Source organism: Chlamydotis macqueenii, chromosome 7, assembly GCF_036417535.1.
Source record: "Chlamydotis macqueenii isolate bChlMac1 chromosome 7, bChlMac1.mat, whole genome shotgun sequence".
In the NCBI taxonomy this organism is placed as follows: domain Eukaryota; kingdom Metazoa; phylum Chordata; class Aves; order Otidiformes; family Otididae; genus Chlamydotis; species Chlamydotis macqueenii.
The window spans coordinates 21,164,196-21,184,569 of record NC_141562.1 but is presented as its reverse complement, the minus strand read 5'-3'; the positions used below and the strand labels follow the sequence as shown (position 1 = coordinate 21,184,569).

At 41.2% G+C, this 20,374-nt stretch overlaps 2 protein-coding genes across 3 annotated transcripts in view; one reads left to right on the top strand and one right to left on the bottom strand.

Annotated features, from left to right (window-relative positions):
* The window catches only part of LOC104473828 (putative lysosomal acid lipase/cholesteryl ester hydrolase), a 177,955-nt gene that overhangs the window by 85,232 nt on the left and 72,349 nt on the right, over window positions 1–20,374 (top strand). The gene's annotated exons all lie outside the window — the stretch shown is intronic.
* Window positions 6,199–20,374, bottom strand: part of FAS (Fas cell surface death receptor) — a 14,536-nt gene continuing 360 nt past the window's right edge. The window contains exons 2-9 of one of the 2 annotated variants that reach the window (XM_086752722.1): window positions 12,852–13,017; window positions 11,878–12,012; window positions 9,807–9,918; window positions 9,241–9,305; window positions 8,807–8,884; window positions 8,606–8,679; window positions 8,089–8,113; window positions 6,199–7,280 (exon numbers count right to left, since the gene is read on the bottom strand). In XM_086752722.1, the coding sequence (XP_086608848.1) occupies window positions 6,865–7,280; window positions 8,089–8,113; window positions 8,606–8,679; window positions 8,807–8,884; window positions 9,241–9,305; window positions 9,807–9,918; window positions 11,878–12,012; window positions 12,852–13,017 (1,071 nt within the window). In that variant the 3' untranslated portion in view covers window positions 6,199–6,864. The remainder of the gene's footprint in view (window positions 7,281–8,088; window positions 8,114–8,605; window positions 8,680–8,806; window positions 8,885–9,240; window positions 9,306–9,806; window positions 9,919–11,877; window positions 12,013–12,851; window positions 13,018–20,374) is intronic. The other variant, XM_086752723.1, reaches the window with a different exon arrangement.

Here is a 20,374-nt window from a genome sequence, read left to right as displayed (position 1 = left end):
GCCCTGCAGTGTATATTCCCTTGGCCAGCAGGTACATGTAACTCTGCCCTGTGGTCCACAGGCACTGAGCCCCAAGTGCCTTGCAGTGGGACTACAGCTCAGGAATCCTTGGAAGCACCTGTTCATGTAACTGTTCAACAAATCACATAACCCGGGCTCCCTAAAGGGTGCTTAAGAGTGCCTGCCCATGTAACCTGCTATTATTTAAATTGTGTGGAGTAACATAGCTCATTACTTTCCTTATAGCATCTTTATGGGGTGCTCTTTGGAAGTTCCTCATGTCAGCGTGCCTGATGTCAGGGAGAGGCTTTTGAGTGCTGTAGGGAGATCTGAATAAAGCTCCTATAGTAAGACCCTTTCTCAGAAAGGACATCTCAGTAAAGAAGCTGTATACCTTGCACAGCTAGTTGCTGATTTATGGTTTGCTAATATACATAAATAGAGCCAACAAAAAGCATAATTCATGGAGTACTTTTCAAGCTCTGATGTCTCACAGTACAGGATGGTATATTTTCAAGCACTCATGATCATTCCAGTTCTTCTGATGGAAGCAACAATCACAGATTTTAAAAGATTTAAAAAAATATCTTGGCAGCAAGATTCCTGAGGTGGTTATTCCCAACATTTCCATAGCTAGAAAAGAAGTCAAAACTACACTTAATGTACAGTTGTTTAAAATGATAGGCTAACTTACAAGCTTGGAAGAGAAATTAGACAAAACCATTTATGATAGCATGTTGTAGCAATTAAGGGTATAATTCATAAGCCAGTTCCTCCAGAAAGCCTCTAAGCTGTCACCACCCACCCCTTCTTCTCCCCCATCTTCACCAGTTGCTTTTTCACTTGATTATGGTGATACAGGCTACCCTTTGGAGGGCCAGACTTCAGGACAGCCCTCCTGTCTTTCCTAGGCTTTCTCAGCCACTGCTAATGCCTACCTTTGATTGGTATCTTGGCAGTTGCATAAGTAACAATCATGTGAATGCCAACAGTTTTATTTTATATGTGAACATTTATTAAGACTTTACTGCAATGCACATTCATGTTGGCACAGGTAATGTTGCACATATTTCAGTAACAGTCCCAATTCCGGATTTTAGAGTGTTCAGTTCACAGACCGAATATTTTGTTATGACACAGTTTTTTCCATGTGCTATTAAACTTAAAACTGGTGATGCCAAGTCATCGGCTGTGCTGGAGCAGTTTGGCATTGCAGTGTAGGACCTTCTTGAGCCCCTCAATCCTAGGGCTAGTTGAAGGGAGTCAGGCTGTGCTCATCCTCAAATCTGAGGAGTGTTACAAAAGCCATGACACAACATTTTATGACATTGTAGGTGTCATTTTAAGTCTTGTGGAACATGACTTGAGGAATTGCATGTAAAATTGGAGTTGGAACTGGCTGATGGCAGGCTCAGCTCTACTGGGCAAGGCTTCGTGCCGTTGGCGTAGCCAGTCTGCTGCTTGCTCTGTGTGCCAGCTCCTTATAAAATGCCCTTTCCCCGTGAGAATAATTCATCCTTCAGAAAGCGAGCTAGCAGGAGAGCCTGGGAAGGAGCAGAGGGAGGTGGTGGTGGGGAGGGAGCTCTTGCAGGCTGTCTATCCTTGCCGAGCCAGCTCGGGGGTGCGCACGGGGACCGGGAGGAGAGGGCACGCATGGGACCGCGCAGACACAGGCTGCCACCTGCTGAGCAGGAGCAGGGAAGGACAGTCTGCAGCGCCTGGTCCGTGCTTTCTCTGAACAGTGAGGCAAGCTCTAGCTGTTACCTCCCGTCTCCCCAGAAAACAACCACTACCACCTCCCAGAGTGGTTGTTTAAAATTTAAATACGTTTAAAGTAATTTAAATACGTTTAAAGTAATTTAAATCTGAAGAGATTTGATTGAGAGGTTCAAAAATACTGAATTATTTAGTGACCACTGTCCATTCTGGTATAAATGAGGGGACCCTGTCTGGTATAAATTTAGTTGCACCCCTGTCCCCCAGAGTGGAAGAGTAAGTGTTGTCCTCATATCTTAGAGACATTGAACCTCAAGACCCTTTGACATCAGTCCAGGTCACAGCTGTCCTTCTCCATGAACTACGTCTGGAAAATATATCAATGCCATTAGTGACTGTAGGAGAAATACGCAGCAACTGAAACTGGATACTTCTGCCTCATCCTTTCTCATTCGTATCCCAATGACACACACACACACAGGTGGAGAGCCAGTGGTATGGAGACCACTGCAGGAACATGTATGGGAGGCAGGGTAGGTGGCCTCCGTGTCCTGCATGCCCCTGGGGTGCAGGAGGCTGAGTGCTGTGCTTCCAACGATTGCACCTTTACTGCTCTGCTGCCATTGCTTTCCATCACTAACTCCTCCCCTGCATTTGTTCAGGACCCTCTTTTCAGCATCCCTGCTGTCACAGACATTTTTTGCTGATTCCCCACTAGGTTGCCTGCTATGAAAATACCAAATAGCACTTTGTCACAGTTGCTGGTTTATTGGAGGAGTGAGACACCTCTGTTTAAAGCTATGGGAAAGGGCCCTCTAGCACTCTGTCTACCTTAAAAGTCTTGCTTTCAGTTTGGAAAGGAACTAAAACCATGAGAAAGCTATCCAGAAAACATTGACTGTATGTTAAATTTTGCGATTGTTCCCACATCCCTCATAATTCTCAACTGCAGCTTCATACTAGAGGCTGCATACACATGGTGGGCATTTTTCCTCTTGCTAGCAGTGGGATAGCGGGAATGCAAGTTTTCCTTTCAAGTCCAAAATAAAAGCATTGACAAATAGTAAGAGAGGAATGTGAGTTTTGAGGTTGTATCTTCCCTCAGAACAAAAAAAAACCTGTCCAACTCCAAGGCTTTTCCCAATACAGTTTTACTCTTCTCACAGATTTGTTTGTATTGATTTCCTTCCCTCTTCTCCATACAGGAAATAAGCCTATGGCTCTATCACACTTCAGTATGCTTGCCATGCTATCTGTGCAGAAACATTTCAGACTCTGTACTTAGCACTTCGTTTCTCAACCATGTCTTTTCAAGAACTGTCAGCCTGCAGGATAACTTTAAAAATAATTTATTTCATATTGCAGCAACTCTATATACTGGAGCTGTCTTGAACCTCTCATGTTTTCTTCTGATGCCACGCTGTAATCGTAGAATCATAGAAAAGTTTGAGTTGGAAGGGATCTTTAAAGGCCATCTTGTCCAACCCCCCTGCAGTGAGCAGGGACATCTTCAACCAGATCAGGTTGCTCAGAGCCTCATCCAACCTGGCCTTGAGTGTTTCCAAGGATAGGGCATCTACCACCTCTCTGGGCAACCTGTTCCAGTGTTCTACCACCCTCAGTGTAAAAAATTTTTTCCTAATGTCTAATCTGAATCGACCTCCCTCTATTTTAAAACCATTACCCCTTGTCCTATCACAACAGACTCTGGTAAAGATTTCTCCCCGTCTTTCCTGTAGGCCCCCTTTAGGTACTGGAACGCCACTATAAGGTCTCCCTGGAGCCTTCTCTTCTCCAGGCTGAACAGCCCCAACTCTCTCAGCCTGTCCTCATAGGAGAGTGCTCTCATTTAGTGATCTCGTAATAGTGATCTCATTTCTGTTTGGTTTGCAAAGGGCAGCAGGAATTATTCTACACTGTGCAGCGTGGGTGAGCAGGTGAGGGGCTGTGTACAAGCGAAATAGTCTGTGGAATTTCTGAACAGACCCCTTGCTTATGGTGACTTCTGATTTGCAGGGGACTGAGATGAGATCATCCTTCTGGCCTTATACTTCTATGTTCCTGTTCTTCAATTGTTGTTATTTTTAAATAACAATTGGCCTGGTTTTACTATTTAAATAACAAATTCAACTGTTTTGCGAAGTTTCGGCTTCCTGAAGAGGGAGCTTCCCCTTTGAAATCTGCTTTCCAAAATGTGCCAAGTCATTCCCTGGGCAAGTTTCAGTTTCAGTTTCCGCTTTCTTTTCTGATGCTCGGTTTCCATAAAATAGGAAAGTTTCGGTTTGCAAAGTAATTTCTGTCACTTTCATTTTTTGTTTTTTTTTTTATTTATTTTTTTTTTCCCCTACCTAAAGCTGAGAAACAAGTTTCAGTTTCCGCTTGCTTTTCTGATGCTTAGTTTCCATAAAATAGGAAAGTTTTGGTTTGCAAAGTAATTTCTATTGCTTTCATTTTTTATTTTTTTCCCCTACCTAAAGCTGAGAAACAAGTTATTTTACACTACTCATGCACTCCTTTGGAAAATCAACTGCACAACACAATCAATCCTCTTATTTAATGCACAGTGTTCCAGTTAAGAAAAAAAAAAATTATGCTGTGTGGTAACTGCTAGAGTCAATGGCAGTCTGGGTTCAGCCTTGCAGACTTCTGCTAAGGAAAGTATGACTCATTGCTCAGGGACTTTTTTCTTAACCATCCTCATTGTACTGAGGTTGGGGAATTCCATTGTGATGAAAGAAAAATTTCTCATTCTGTTCCACTGCGGCAAATTTATGAGGTTTGGTGCCTCCATTTGAAGATCTGCCTGGTTCTGATCAGTTATACTAACTGACTCACTGAAGCCCTGAGAGGTAGACAGCCTCAGTTTCTGGTGGCCCAATGCCTCACTCTGAGAGATAAAGCCAGAAGCCAAGAAAACCCAAGGTCCAAGTCAAGCACCTGCCAACATACCTTTAAGCTACATTTATGTCTTTGTGGGTGGGACATGGTACAGGGAGCAGCCTGTCCACTAGGGCTTGTGAGAGCACGGAGCTTTCCTTCCTCCCTGTCCTGGCTGTGCTTCTACCTAACTGCAGCCTAGGAAAGATGGTACGGCCTACACCACTGCCATGCTGCTTTTCTGAAAGGCAGACATTTTTTTCTCCTATACATGTGGAGCCTGGCCAAACCATGGCAATGAACAACACACTGTCACAGCACGTCAGATCTGTACACAGATAGCACAGCTACAAGTCATTTGTACAATGCTATGCCTTTATCAGCCGATAGGCGCACAAGTCTGGTGCATGGATAGCACATCATTCAGCTACAGCAACCTGAAGGCTTTCCTTTGAAAAGCAGCACAGCATGGGGATTTTGGCAGCATAGTAGTGGCAAGCTGATTGCTTAGACACTTAGAAAATGCAGAAAGGCTAGAGGCAAGAGGCTCCAAAGTGGGATGAAAGGTTTTTCCAAGCATTTAGCATCTATGTGGTGCTTGAGACCTAGGAAAGAGCTGTACAACCTAAACTGGGTCTCAGCTTGGCAACAAAACATGCTCTGTGGCCTTCAGACCTTCCACAGGTCAAGTCTATGAAAAGCTTAACTTTTTTTAAGGTAGACTAAGTTCTGCTTTTTCTTTCAGGTGCCTGCTTAATGCCATACAGAGATTTCTAGCTGTTTTCAAGAGCCACATGCTACCCTTCCAGGCACCTCACTTCTAGCAGTGTGACATTTTGGAGCAGCCCCATGCAGCTGTGGGTGCCTGGTTTTCCCTGGGGGTTGAGTGCCAGCACCTGGCATCCTGTTGCCAGACCTGCCCTGCCCTTTTCCACACCCTTGGGGCCAGGTGGCAGCAATTGGACCTTACTTCACGGGCTGGGCTAACACACCCCAGCTGGGAGTCAGGAGCAAGCCCAGGGAGGTGGCCTCATGTTTTGCTGAAGCTCAATACTGATTGGAGATTCTTTCTAGGGAACTGATGGCAGAGCCAAAGAAAGTCATCCTGCTTACTGTATGACCTGCAAAAAAAAAATCAAACTTGTCCACCAAGGTCTCCTCTTATGTTGAAAGGTTCTGTGAGATTTTGCATAAATGAATGTGTGAGTGGGAAAGGCCTCACTGCAAAGCAGCAGTAAATTCTATGAATTTAGGAGCTGAGCCCTCTGTGATGGAAGAAAGGTAAGGTTATTTTTTTTCAGGAGAGTGATCTCCAATTTTGTGATTTACTGACCTGAGTAAAAAAAAACCTAAAATGACATCTATAGGTTGCACGATAAGAAGGAAAGAGAGAAGTTATGCACTATGTGTTTTTTTTTTTCTTTTTTTTTTTTTTTAATGACAATGTTTTCATTTTATCAGTTCCTGCATTAGGAAAGCTAGTGTTGCACACTTGCAGATGAGACTTCATAGCTTGTGCAGGCTGCCTTCCAGAAGCCACGGTTCTGCTGTGCTGCTTCTTTGAAGGGTTCTAACATTAGAAAAGGCTTGCAATTATTGCAGAGAACAAGGGAAATAACAATTTTTACTTAGCACTGGGAGCTTTTGCATAGAAAACTTGCACACATATACACATGTATAAACACACACACATATACCAAACTTCGTATACACACACACTGGTGCTTTTATACAAGGGACGAATCCTATTTACAACAGAGTAGAATTTAATTATACAGCAATACCTATATTAAAAATTAATCAGACGTATATAATATTTTTTTTGTTCAAGTATTCTTCCTAGTACACTTCATCATAGACTCTTAACACCAGAGTTTTCACTTCGAAAAATGCAACATCCTGCAATTTTAACGTAAGCAAAACATTACATTGATTAAGTAATGCAGGACCATATATTTAGACTAAACGTTTTCTTCAAATAATGACCATTTCTTCTTTCTTCTTGTAGTGAATCCTATAGCTGGGATCTTATATTGTATCTTTTAGTAAGTATATCATACAACTTCTCCTCCCAGTTCTCAATAACTTTAAAAAAAAAAAAGCTAAAATATTTTTTAAAGGAAAGATACTGGTACAAAAATCATAATTATTCTTTGTTCACATAACTTCCTTGACTCAAACTACCAATGAAAATGGCATTTAAAAGCTTTGTTATTTATATTATTATAAAAACACTAATTAAGTCAGAAGTAATTTTCAAAGTACTCTGGGCTATGTCTCTTCCAGACTAACAGAACAGGTTACATTTAGCTCAGCAGTATCATTGTAAGAGTCTCTACTTTCCTGAGTGCAGATTTTGCTTTGCTGGGTGTCATCGCTATAAGGCTGTCCCCCTTCCTGACAGCTGGAAACAGCTGCCTTCAGTTTTTCCTCAATTTTATCAGCTGCAGCACACATTTTAAACTCTCTCAGGCTGTTTATTAAGGTTCCGTAGGCTCCTTTTATCCCATGTCTTTGATACCAGTCTTGAAACAGCTTGATCTTCTGTTCAGATGTATCACTAAAATAATCCCGAACAGTTTGATCTATGACAGGTTCAGGTACTTTGTGATTACGAACAAATGTCTTCACTTGTTGGAGTGTCATCTCCTCCACAATACCAGCAACATGGCTGCTCAGGTCAACATCTAGAAGCATAAAAGAAAATTAATGCTCTTGGGACTTATATCTTACTGTTTTTGTCACCTGCGCTCAGAGTCGATACTTTACCTATCCAAAACAGATTATGCTTCAGGTATTCATGAATCTGTATGTTTTATAAGTGATTTTTTTTTTTTTTTACAATATATAGTGTATCCAAATGATAGGTAATTGAAGTATTTAGGGTTGCATTCATATTGCTTTTTCAGCACTTGAAACAGAATCTCAGTTCCCTCTGTAACCTAGTCTGTCCTTCTCTATCATTAAAGTCTGGTAAGGCCTCATGTACCTGTTTTCCTCAAAACAGTGTCCGGAAAGGTCCTGGAACAGGAGAGGTCTTGTGTTGTGATGCAGCCTTGGAGCTTATGTTGTCTTCCTATTGTGTGTTACTACTGTGGATTTGCCCTTGAACATAAGGTAGGTTTGTGTTTCTGCAATCCCACTGCTAGCTGTGGGACTATGTCATTATCATAATTATCCATGATTCTAGAAATCCAGCTTGCTGCCTCCTAGTGTCTGTACCACATGCAGAAATTCACCTGTTGTCAATTAGCAATTGTTTCCTACACAACAGAAATTCCTCCTGAGGCAAAACATTCATGATACCACTAAATGCCTTAATAAGCACAATATGAACGGGCATTTCTTTAGTAAGTGTTCACTGTTGTGCTAGAATGACAGCCCTAGGCAGTGGAAAAGTCTACACAAAAAAATACCCCCTGTTTTTTTTCTGGAGTAGGATTTACTTGTATTTTTCTTCTTCTACTGAACTTTGAGAAATCACTTGTCTCTTACCTGTGTTTACAAGAGGTACGTTCTCCTGAAAAGAGAAACAAGAGAGAAATGAGTAGAAACAAGGTTTGTAAAAAACCAACCTTGTATAAGAGGATAAACACATTTCATGACACTTCTGTAATTTTCTTTTTGTTTTCTCCATGATTCCTCTGTTCTATGAGTGAGGGAATCAGATTGGACAGACAGAGCTCTTTTGACTTGGGTAAGCTTGGGGAATCACCTCACAATTGCTATTGCCTAAAAGTATGCATGAGGCCAGGTACCCTGGGTTCGTGGAGGCCTGATGATTTATGAATTTGTGATCTTGATCATGTAACTTAGGAAGCACGTCAACAAATCCTGAATAAGTAATACAAGGTTTCTCTTACATCTCCCAAAAGAGTCCTCATGGTGAAATTTACTTCATTAATGTCACAGAGAGAGGCACGCACATGCGTGGGAGTCCCAGTGTAATTTAAATGGAACAAAGTTCCTTGCGTGAAGCTGAGTTTTTTGTGATCTAATCAACAATACTTACATAAGAAGGCTCTGGTTTGGGGACTATTTCACCTAGGTTCTCCTTGCTAGGAAGATCCTTATATTTTCTCTTGTCTGAAACAAAAAAAAAGAGTTTAAGAATCCAGGACAGAGTATATCTCTCTTCTGGGCTCCAAGAATATAATGCAGCTGAATATCTTATTCAGATTACGACAGGAATAAGGAATAGGGAATCACTTACACCAGAATATTGTTCCAGCTGTTGCTAATAGTGCTAACACAATTATCAAAGCAATGGCCCACCCTGGCATTCCTGTTTCTGTTGGAACATTGGAAAAATTATATAAAAGTTAAGTCAATAAATGCAATACAGCAACACACTCTAAATTTTAAACAAGATTGCGTCCGATTATAGAAGCCTTTCTGTTATCTTCTAATGGTAGATACTACCTCTTTGTTGAAGTCTTACCTATCATAAGTTGCCCCTAAAAAGGAGTAATAGCTCCTACATTTGCATAGTGATCAAGGGAAAAGAGCAATCATGCTCCTACAGGGCCCAGTAGGTATGATACCCTTAGCTGTCAGGAATCACTATGGGCCATTGTGTAGAACAGTACAATTGCAGTAGCCTCTCAAAATACAGCAGATGCTAGACCATGCTAGGTTTTAAAATACCTTTCATTCCACAGACAGTGTCTGAAGTTGAAGTACATTGTTTTTCAATTACGCCGCTTTCACATCTGCAAAAAACATGAACAAAGATTATTATAGGATTTGTTTTTTTTAGAAACTGTCAACAGAGCACATCAAAATCTTCTAACACTTTTTATCAGCTAAATATTTCATATATCAAGATGCTGGAGTCCGGAATATAATAGGTATGAAAATGATATGGAAAGGTATAGGAGTGAAAAAAGGTGTGGAAATTATTTTCTAGATCTAACAGTAGATCACACGAGGACAACAGGAAAGCTCAGATACTTCATTACATTTATTGAAAAGTATGTACAGACTTGCTGGATGTATATAACTTTTTTCTGTGTGCTTTTGGAAAGCCTACGTGGATGCAAGTTAAGTTGAGTGAGCTAAGTCAGCTCAACATGGTAAGTGCAAAGGAAAACTAGTATGTTTCCCCGCAGGTTACACATTACCTGAGCTTCTGTCTTGAAACTGGCTGGAAAAAGGTGTGATAACATATGATATTAACAATTTCATATTTAACAATGAAGGCATAAACTTACATGGTACATGGCTCACAGTGTCTACATGGTTCAGAAGAATTGCAAAAATAGTTCTTTGCACAGGTGCATTCTGTGTTCTGTACTGAGGTACAGTTCTTTGCAACCTCCAAACCTAAAATAAATTTCTTAAAGTTTGTTAGTTTGAAAAAGTAGGCCTTAAAAGCAGGAACCTCTGCTCACAAGCTCTTGTCCTGAGACTTATGTGCTTTTAGTTCTATCACTGCCACCACTGGTGAGGCTCAACTCTAAGAACAACACAGCTTTTATAGGAGGCTCTGCTGCCGGAGTACTGGAAATATGGAGATGGCAAAGAGACCTCTGCTGGCCAAGAGCTCAAAAAACGCACGATGAAGCTCTTGCTAGAAGAGGTACCAAATGTTGTCAGCTTCTTTTTCCCATTCAGAAGTGTAAAGCCAGAATTAAACTCAGAAGACCATCTCCCTGCCTGATGTCAGAGACAAGTTCTACTCTCGCTGACAGACAAGTCTGTCTCTTCTCGAGGACCTCCAATGGTGAGGAATTCCACTCTCTCTTCTAGCTAAAATATTCCCTGCTGAAGTATCAAAACAAGTGAATGAATTTTTTTTTGTCCTCAGTGTATATGATGAAGCTATCGCTATCTATGAAAAATTATTCCTGCATTAAAAATTACTTTAAGTATGTACCTACTGTGAAAGCTATTTTCATAGGCATTCAAGAACCGAAGTGAATTTTTAAGTTATCACATTCAGTGCTCTGCTGTAACAGGAAAACTGTTATCAGCCCTACTGCAAAGCCAGTGCTGAAGTGATTCATGAAAATATCAAACATAAATGATCCTAGGAATAGTTCTCATGGAACTTCGATGATAATTTTTCTCCTGCATAATGTTTTCTACTGACATCTCTTCAGTTACATTATTGTCCATGGGACAATGTGACTAGCCGTCCCAGTACCCTTTCTTTCCCCTTCAGTTTAACTATTAGTTTCCTTTATGGCACTGTACAAAATGCTGAATTGTTTTGCTGTACTTGACTTCATTACCCATTCAAAAATGCTTATTATAGTAGCTATTGAGAGGAAAAATTTATATGCATATATAGGTCTTACAGGAAGGGGAAGGCATTTAAGATTGTTATTCCAGAAAATTATCTGAGTACAACCATACTGGAGTTAAGAGCTGTCTCTCTGCTTACCAAACTTGATTTCAGATATGAGGAATGCAGAACGATCATTCCCTAAATCCAGGTATACTAGAACTACAGGACACCTGGTGGAACTGGTAAGAGATAAGTTTAATGGGTTTTGTTTTGTTTTGTTTTTAAAAGAGTCTATCAACAGGTAGTGAATTTCTGGATCCTGGTGTCGTCCCCCCCCCCCCCCCCAGCGGGTTCATGCACAAAGGGCTCATATATGGGTACTAAAATGACTAGATAGGGATGGACCTTCTAACATCCTTTCCCACAATTGTGGTAGACTACTTTGCAGTGAATAGACCACAGCAAGTAGACAGGTTGGTTTATGTTTCCTCTAAATAGCATCTCTTGCCTCCACTGCCGAACATAGAATACTGGAATAGGTGGACCATTGGTCTGACCCAGCAGGATATTCCTCCTAGTCTCATAATTTGACCCTATAACCCACACAGCATCTTGAAGGTATAAAAGACATCGCTCTATCAGCTCCTACAATTTTAAGTAATATTATTAATTACCTGAAAGACCACGAAATAAACCATTGGGAATTCTCCTATCCCTGCATCTTACAACACCCCTCTCCTTTTAAATATAGGGCAAAGAAAAGAGAGCTTTCTCTCTTTTGTATAGGGTCTGCTTTGCAAGGACTGCTTTGGTTGAGTAAAGGCAGATATAAGGAGAAATAATGGACCAATATAGCTTGTTCTTCCTACCTTGTGCCTGACAAAAGGGAACTGGGGGATAAACTTATGACTTTGTAATAAATTCTTTCATGTACTACCACTAAAACATTTTAATCTGCATGCTACCCACTATTCAGGGATTGTGGAGACTTTTCAGTCAAATCCTGTATCAAAAAATAATCATTGCTAGAATTGTTATTTCTAAAGACGTACCAAATATACTGTCACATGAATAGCATCTCAAACACTTGTCCAAATCATTGTCATGACTTATGTACTCCTTTCCATTTTCACATTGAACACAGTGTTTGCTAGTATCTGTTGGGCAGTCGATATTTTTAACAAACCCTGTAGAGACAAAAAACCCAAGAATTAAGATTTGTAATACCTTTGTACAGAAGTCATTAGTTGTAAGACCTATGTCAGACTTTCTTTTTAGAATCATAGAATGGTTAGGGTTGGAAGGAACCTTCAAAGTTCATCTAGTCCAACCCCCCTGCAGTGAGCAGGGACATCTCCAACCAGATCAGGTTGCTCAGAGCCTCATCCAACCTGGTCTTGAACATTTCCAGGGATAGAGCATCCACCACCTCTCTGGGCAACCTGTTCCAGTGTTCTACAACCCTCATTGTAAAAAAATTTTTCCTGATAACTAATCTAAATCTACCTCCCTCTATTTTGAAACCATGTGTTATTATCCCTCATACTTTGTGATTTACAAATATGGACAGAATCTATGTTCTTTACACATACACTTATGCTCTTCAGTAATGTAATGTACATAAGATCTGATTATATCATCCTTCCTCCAATTTAGGACTGAAGGAGAACACACCAAATGAAACTGTACATGCAAAATTGGAAAACCCATGAATATATGGAATCACATAGGCAAAAGCCTCTGCTTGCACTTTTTTTTAACCTCTTTCAAATATGGGTATGTATTCTTAGCTCTTTTGTGACAAGCATGTTGTGTGAGAACTACTATCTGTAGTGAAAAGTTATTGGTGCACTGAGGTCAAGAAATACTTTTGAAGTGTCTGATGCCCCGTAATAGAGAAAGATACAGCTAGAATGAAGCATTGCCTCCAGGAAACACAGCTTAGCCATTCTAGCACAAAGCAGTTGTGCATTTTGTGATTTCCACTCTTAATGACTTTTCAACACAGTCTTATAATGATACTCACCACGTCTACATTTCTTGCAACACTTAACACCTAAATTATATTCATCTGAGTTACACTTAATTTCCCTCTTAGCAATGATCCTCCTTGTAATTAATCCATTGGATGCTATGTGTATAACAGCTTCAGTACCATTTTTAGACTGTGTTTCAATAATTAAGGCAACCACCTAGGAGAGAACAAAACCAAGTTATAAAAAAAAAACTGTCAAAGACTGTAGGTGTGTTTTACTACTAGCACAGTTACATCAGTATTGTTACTCTATTGCTAAACATATTGATATTCACCCTCTTATTAAAGTTGTCATTACTTCAGAAGAGTTAATGGACAGTGAGGACACACATTAGATTTAACGCTATCAACCCTACCACAAGGACTGACTGTTTGAACATTAATGCTTGAGAACAAGCCCATGCATCTGAGTTTTTACAGATGACCTCAAATGCCTAATGATAGTGCAAAGCAAAAGAACTCCCACTATTTGCCTGAATAGCTTTCTCTGCCTCGTATCACCGTGCTTAAATCTGTCCCTTTTTAGCCAGTAATAATAATCTTCCACAGAGAACTTCCTTAATTCAAACAATATCTCTCTTAATTTCTTGCCACCCTACTCTTTCTTGCAAACTGAACAGTATTAATGCATCTCTGAAGAATTAAAAAAGTGAATGTTTTCATCTCAAAAATACCTGATTTCTAAAATGGTCTTGTTCTCACTTTGTTTTCCAATTAAATTATTTTTCTCCTTAATAGATTATGTTTATATATTCCTGAAAGAAGTATCACTCTGCTTTCAAATTAATTTATACTCTGATCCATTTCTTTGAATGCACTGTTGAGTTAAATTGCATAGTGCTTGGTTTTTAATTTTTTTTTCCCCGGTTTCTAGTCAGTAGTAACTTTAATTGCCTTCACTCTCCTGCCTCTTCATGACAATAAGAAAGCACTGTGGACCAGAGTCCAAGCCATTCAATTTTTTTTTAATTATTTTTATTATTTTTTTTTTATTTTGGGGGCAAGGGGGGAAAATTAGAAAGAGAGATCTGCTATAGGTTGCCTTCCTCTTGGCAAAGGTTTGTGGGAAATTCTGTATATACTTTGCATGCACTAAGTATGAGATGTCTATATAATGGAGCTATGTAATGCTTGTTGGCTGGAGAACTAGATTCCCTCCTAGAAATATTACTATGCAGGACAGCCTGCCTTTACTTAATCCAGTTTCTGCAGATAGTTTGGAGTGATTGGAACATTTCCACAACTTATTTTACTTGTATGTTACTAACTATCTGTGTGGGGCTGTAACAGAAAAGATTAAGACAGTCCTTGTCTTGAAGAGTTTGAAGTCTTAACATTTAAGCTGAGCTCTACATTCACTGTTCTTTCTCCTCATTAAATAAAAAATATATTGTTTCTTATTTTAAAAAGACTCAGAGATATAGACTGTGCGGGATACTGAGGAAGTGGGAAAAATGATGCCTGGGAAGAAATGGAGCAATGCTATTGTCCTTGGCAAAATGAAAGAACAGACCAAATTGTGATGGAGAGGGATGGCAGCGTACATTTTTTTTTTTTTTTTTTTTTGGAAGGGAGATTAGTGAGGAATTAGGTGCAATATAAAGAAACTGCCAAATGTCATTACAGTGGTGCACTGTGTGGACTAGAAGTCCTGCCAATCACAGATTTATTCACATTTTAAATCAGCATGCAGAACACCTTGATTAGAAAAAAAAATTTAAATTTTGTCTTGTCTATTTGAAAGAGGTTAATTCTGAATGGCTGGTTATTTTTAAACACTTTTGAATTGCAGCTTAATACAAATTTGACTCTTTATGCTATGTACCTCTTTATGCTAACAAGGGACATACATATTTAAGGGACTCTGTAGTAATTTGAGGACTGGTTCTTTTTATTGTTACACTTTTTTTTTTTTTTTTTTTTCCTGCCAGAGGGCGATATTTAGCGGCTGATGAATTCAGTCTTCAGGACTTTGTGTGAAACTGCTTTGATGCTGACCGTAACTTTAGTTAGCTGCAGAAAACTCTTTAATTATCTTAAATACTAACTTATTGAAAAATGGGTTTGATTTCAAATGAGGCTCTCAAGTGAAGGAAGTGTTATCTGTGGCTAATTAATTGAAGTAACCGATATGACCACTGTCTGCTGACCTCAAGTAGCCATTTCTTTTGATCCTCTAGTCTATTCAGAGATGGGAGGGTGAAAAGCATCTGTTTTAAAACTTTTGTATTATTAGTTACTACACAGAAATTAAGATGACCTTTCTTTGCACCTGGAGAAGTTTCAGCTGCTATAAAAGCAGTTTAGCACTTGAGGAACTGCAGGTATGGATGCTCAGCCTGTCACTTTCCCCTTTCAGCACTCTGACTCTCTCCCTTTGCTGCCAAATTTGAGGGTGCTCTGCTCTGAATCCCAGTCTAATGACGCTAAAAGGTTAAAGTTAATGTAAGGCCCTCACAGAAGCTGTCAAACAGATGTGCCAAATTAGTGTGGTTTGTTTTCCTTTTGCCTGGGAGAACTGCCTTACTAAAAACTGGGATAGAAAGTTCAATCTACTACTTCTTAGTAATTATTTTTTTGAGATGTGCATCCAGTCTGGTTTGGCTTCCTTGAAGCAGAGTGAAGCCCCGCACCTCCATCACTCCTCCGCCATTTGTTGGACTGGGCCGAGGGAGGGGATGGTCACAGGACAACACTAGGGGAACACGTTTTGTCCCAGCTCTCCGAGCTGGAGGATCGTGACACCTGACTGGTCTGCCCACCATCAGGCCCTGGTCAGCAGAAGGGTTGGGAAGCAAGACGGTCGCCGGGGCGGGGAGGTCCTCAGGCAGCACAATGGGTCTTTGGCTGCCCCAGGAAAGCAAATAGTGCCAGAGGGCTTCCAGCTCTGAAGGCAGGTGGCATGGCTGGGGCATGTGGTGGGCCAACACAAATGCCACTCGTGGCGTGAGGAAGTTGGTGGGGAAATTACTCCTTCATCTCCCCACGCTGACGGAGGACCGGTGATTCTGCGTGGCGAGTGAGCAGCGTGATGCCAGCCCTGCTGCTTGCTCCCTGCTGCGCTCGAACGTCACAGCCGATGCTCTGACAAACCTGCCCCGTCTCGGGGCCGCTGCCGGGGCCTGGCTCCCTCCTCCTCACCTGCCCTCACAGCCGTGCCTGGTGAAGCTCTGCGCCCAGAGACATGCTCCATCCTGCTTTCAGCACCCAATTCTCCCATTTTTAGACAAAGAAGTCAGAAAAGACCCTGGGTAACAGTAAAGAGAAGAGAGAGAGTGAAGATAACCACAGCCCAAACACCCACAAACAGTACCTGGGCACAGCAGAGAAACTGAACAGCACTGACGAATCACAGAACACACACAAAGAAAGAAAATGTACAGAAAGTTGTGCAGAAAATGGGATATAATTGAAGAAGGAAAGATCTTTCTAAATGACTAATATCAGCAAAACTTAGCTCGGTTTCTTTTTGTGTTTACTGAACGCCTGCGATCACAGTGCATGCACAGACACAGCCTTTCTTCACATGAACAAACCTCTCTGCCTCTTGCTTAAGCTTTCATACAAACAAGCTGTGCTGATACAGTGAGGGGGGACAGAAATACAGCACTTCTTGATGGAAGCCCTCCGCTGTCGCTCACAGAGATGAACTTCCTGGTACACTTACAAGAAGTGGGGATCACTTCTCAGAATTTGACACTCAAGCAGCACCAAACACCTACATCGGTTCTGCTTGCGGAGGTCTCTTACATTGCCTTCCTGTACAAGGAATCATGAGAAAACTGTCAAGACTCCATAGCTTTCAATGCAATACCCTAATTTTTTCAAACTTTTTTTCTTGTCCTGGATTTGCACCCTCTTAAAAGCAATCCATTTGCTACAGAGAAATTTTGGTATGTCTTATAGGAAAAAAAAAAGTTAGTAGTCATTTAGCTTTTTGTGCATATCTTAATTGCTTTCCTTGTTGTCACAGAGCAGTGAGAGCTAATAGTGGAAAGGAAGCACTTTAGGGGCTTTCACAGAGACAGGGGTGGTAGGTGCTTTTTTTGTGATGTGTACATTCAAACAGCAGCTGTATGTTTTCAGCCTAAAATGACTCACAGAGGCTCTCTTCTACCTTTCTTATCTTAACCTAGAAAACAGTTGTCATATCTGAACTGAAGACTTAGATTGAACTGAGCAGTCAATGGGAATAAAATCAATCAATCGGGGACATCTGACCTTAGCAGAATCCATAAAAATTATCACATGAGCCCACATTTTTTGCTTTCTTTCCTTTTGCATTGCCCTTTCTGCGTCCCTCTCCTTTGTTCCTACAGAGTCCTCCAAAATGCTTTCACCAACAGGCATCTGCTAAGGAGACTTAGAAAACCTGTTTTCATCTGTATTCACAGGGCAGAGTGACAGGAGCTTTTCTTTGAAAACCTGTCTGATCTTTGAGATTCTCAGGCCTCCAATTCTTCCTGTATCAGAGTATTCTTCATAAGGGGTTAACTTCCTTCAACTAAGAAGTTTCAGCAGACCTACCTTATGGGGATGTAATCTCAGCTTTGAAAGTGTGTGAATGTGTTCTTTGCATACAGGACTTTTTAAAGCTTTACAACTTTTAACCCTGAGAAAATAAAAATATCTCTGCTTTCTCCTGTTATCTTTATAATACACTTTATTTTTAGCAAACCACTCGTCCCACTTCTAATTCTTAGATGCCTATGGATGAGAAGGCTGATGCCTTCAGAACTTGGTAGCCTCTTTTTTTCCACTCCACATTTGTTACGTGGAGCAATGTGCATGAGCTCATCAGGGGCTTTCTAAGTGTTAAAAAAGGCGGGGAGGGGGGGGGGAATTTTTCTTGCTTTGTTGCCTAGTGGGAGTTGAGAAAAACTTTAACTCATTCTGAGCTTTGATTTCCTTCAGGTACTTTTGACAAATGGTTGAGAGTTAGCTCTACAGTTTTCTGTGCTATTAATTTCCCTTGTGCTAACCCTGTCAGTCTGGCTTTTTCAAATGGTAAGTAATTTCACACTGCTTGTTAAGAGGATTCTCTACTCCGGTTCTTTTACAATTATAAGTAATTTCTGCTTCCAATATCTCCAGTATCCTCTAGCTTCTTAAATTTCAAGTGAGATGTATGTGTTCACTGCTGTTAGAGTAAGAAGCTGTCCAGTCTTAAAATAGTCTCTGTCCAACTTCAATCCATTACTGTTTCACATCTCAGCTGACTCTCATGCAAATTCTGGCAATATGTTGGGGAGTGGGCGTTGTATGGTTGGTTATTTTGCTTGGCTGGTTTTGTTTTTTTTTTTTTAATTAATTTTTGGTTTTTTAGGAGTACTGTACTAGTGAACACCTAATAAATCCTACGCAATTTGAGAGAACTGGAGCAATATTTACAGTTCCTGCCTCACTTTGATGATGTTGTGACTAAGGATGCATAAGAGCTGGACAGTGTAGAAATTGAGCAACTCTTCCCCTATTTCCTTTTGCAACACAATACAGTTTTCTTTTTGACACTTTGTCTTTGTTCAGTGAGTTGTCTCAAAGATGAAGGCAGTTAACTGTGGAACCGTGAGCAGACAGATGTCTCCAGAATTGGGGCCCTTATACTTTTCACTTGAGTCTTGGATCATCCCATGACTGTTTATATGTATACCTTTAAATGCATGCATTAGTGGCCTGGGAAATGAGAAGGAAGAGTTAGTGCAGTAATGCAGGAGGCCTGTTTTCAAATATGTCTTCTAAATTTCCAGAAAAATGCCTGTTCTGTAGTCATATCAGATAATTACAAAATATTTAGGTAACACTTCATTTTCTTAAGATGTCCTGTTCCTTTAGAGTGTCCCTGAGCGGTATGTGGTTTTGCGGCTCGTTTTACAGGGTAAAGTTTTATGTTTTCTAACTATGTAGGCCATTGCTATTTTGCATGACTAACCATGCAACTATTTCTACTTTAGTGCAACATGGAGTTGCTTGCAAAATTGGGGCTCATTCAACAAACTACTTTCATGTTCTGGTTTAATCAAATTAGTATGTCAAACACTGCGCGCCGCTTAACTGATTTAGAAGTAGTGGAACAACATGCTGATTAAAAAAAAAAAAATAAAACCACCTCATAATTTTTTAAAAATAGAAAGTATGTGGGAGTGCCACAGTCTTTCTAAGGGATACTGAAATTTGGAAACAAGTGGAAAATAAGAGTAGGAATTATATTTATTCTCTGGGAGCAGTGTGATAAGAGAAACTATTTTTTACCTTAATTTATATTCTGAATAGTTCTAAGATACTGAGCTAGACTGACATTTCTGCTAGTTGTTTGCTGCTCCTGTACAGGAATAGATAATATACATTCTGTCAGCAGATGAAAATCCTGCTTTGTATATAACTGTGATATGGTGCTTTATGCAGGGGCATGCATATAACTCTTGGAATCACTTTAAATTGTTTACTACATGTTCTATAGTAAATTAGATCAGAATTTGAATAGTTTTTACCTTGACATCTGATTTTAACCTGCTAAACCCCAAAGCAAACTGCATTCATCAGCAATGTAACCACATCATGAGCGGATTTTGAACACAAACTCTGGTGTGTTCTCTCTGAAATCGGCGAGAACTGGGGCTGGGGAAGCAAGGTATACCGCAGCCGCGCTGCCAGGCAGGTCACCGCTCTGCCCTGCAGCAGGGTGTACTGCCACCTGCCCCGTGATCCCCAGCATCCCGCCTCCAGGCTTTAGGAGCAGGGCTGCCTTGGGCAGCTCTGCCAGAGCGCAGGCAGAGCCAGTGCATCCGCACCTGCGTGTGCCTAAGGTCTCCTGCCCACTGCAGCTCTGCCGCCTAGTGCTCCTGTACCAGTGGGGACCCTGGTGCTGCAGGCACTGGAACGCGTCCTTACCTTCCCTGTTGGCAGCAGCCCTTCAGAAGGAGCGTTTGCAAATGTAACTTTACTGATGACAGTCAGACACGTGACCTACGCTCTGAGGCTGCGGAGACTCATACCGTGCATGGAGGACGAGTAAGGCAAGAAAGGAGGGCGCTGCCCCATTTCCAGTAAACGCTGCGCTTCATGCCATTGGACTTGGGCTATTTCTCCAGTTTTTCCTGGGCCACAGTCAGTAGTGGTTCAAAACTTCTCTGCCATTGGCTTTTGTGTTGCTTTACCAGATACCGCTGAGGTGCTGTGCAAGTCAGCTTTCGCTTACGTGATCTTTGCCCGGGCAGACACCCAGCCTCAGACCTCACCGCCCTGTCCCTGCGGGGACGCTGGACCTGTCTCGCCGACAGCTCTGGCCGGGTCCGGGTGGCCGCGGACCGAGGCCAATGCCAGCCGTCCCTGGGTCCCCGCAGCTATGGCACACAGCCCGGTGTCCCTGGCAGCTACCTGCATCCATCCCCCTTTTCCTTCCCTCGGCTTTTCCGCAGCTCCTGCTTCCCTCCACCTGGCACCCTAAGAAGTGACTGTAAAGCCATAAAGTGCCTGAACTTGAAGGTGGATTTCTTAACGGGGAAAAAAACCAACAA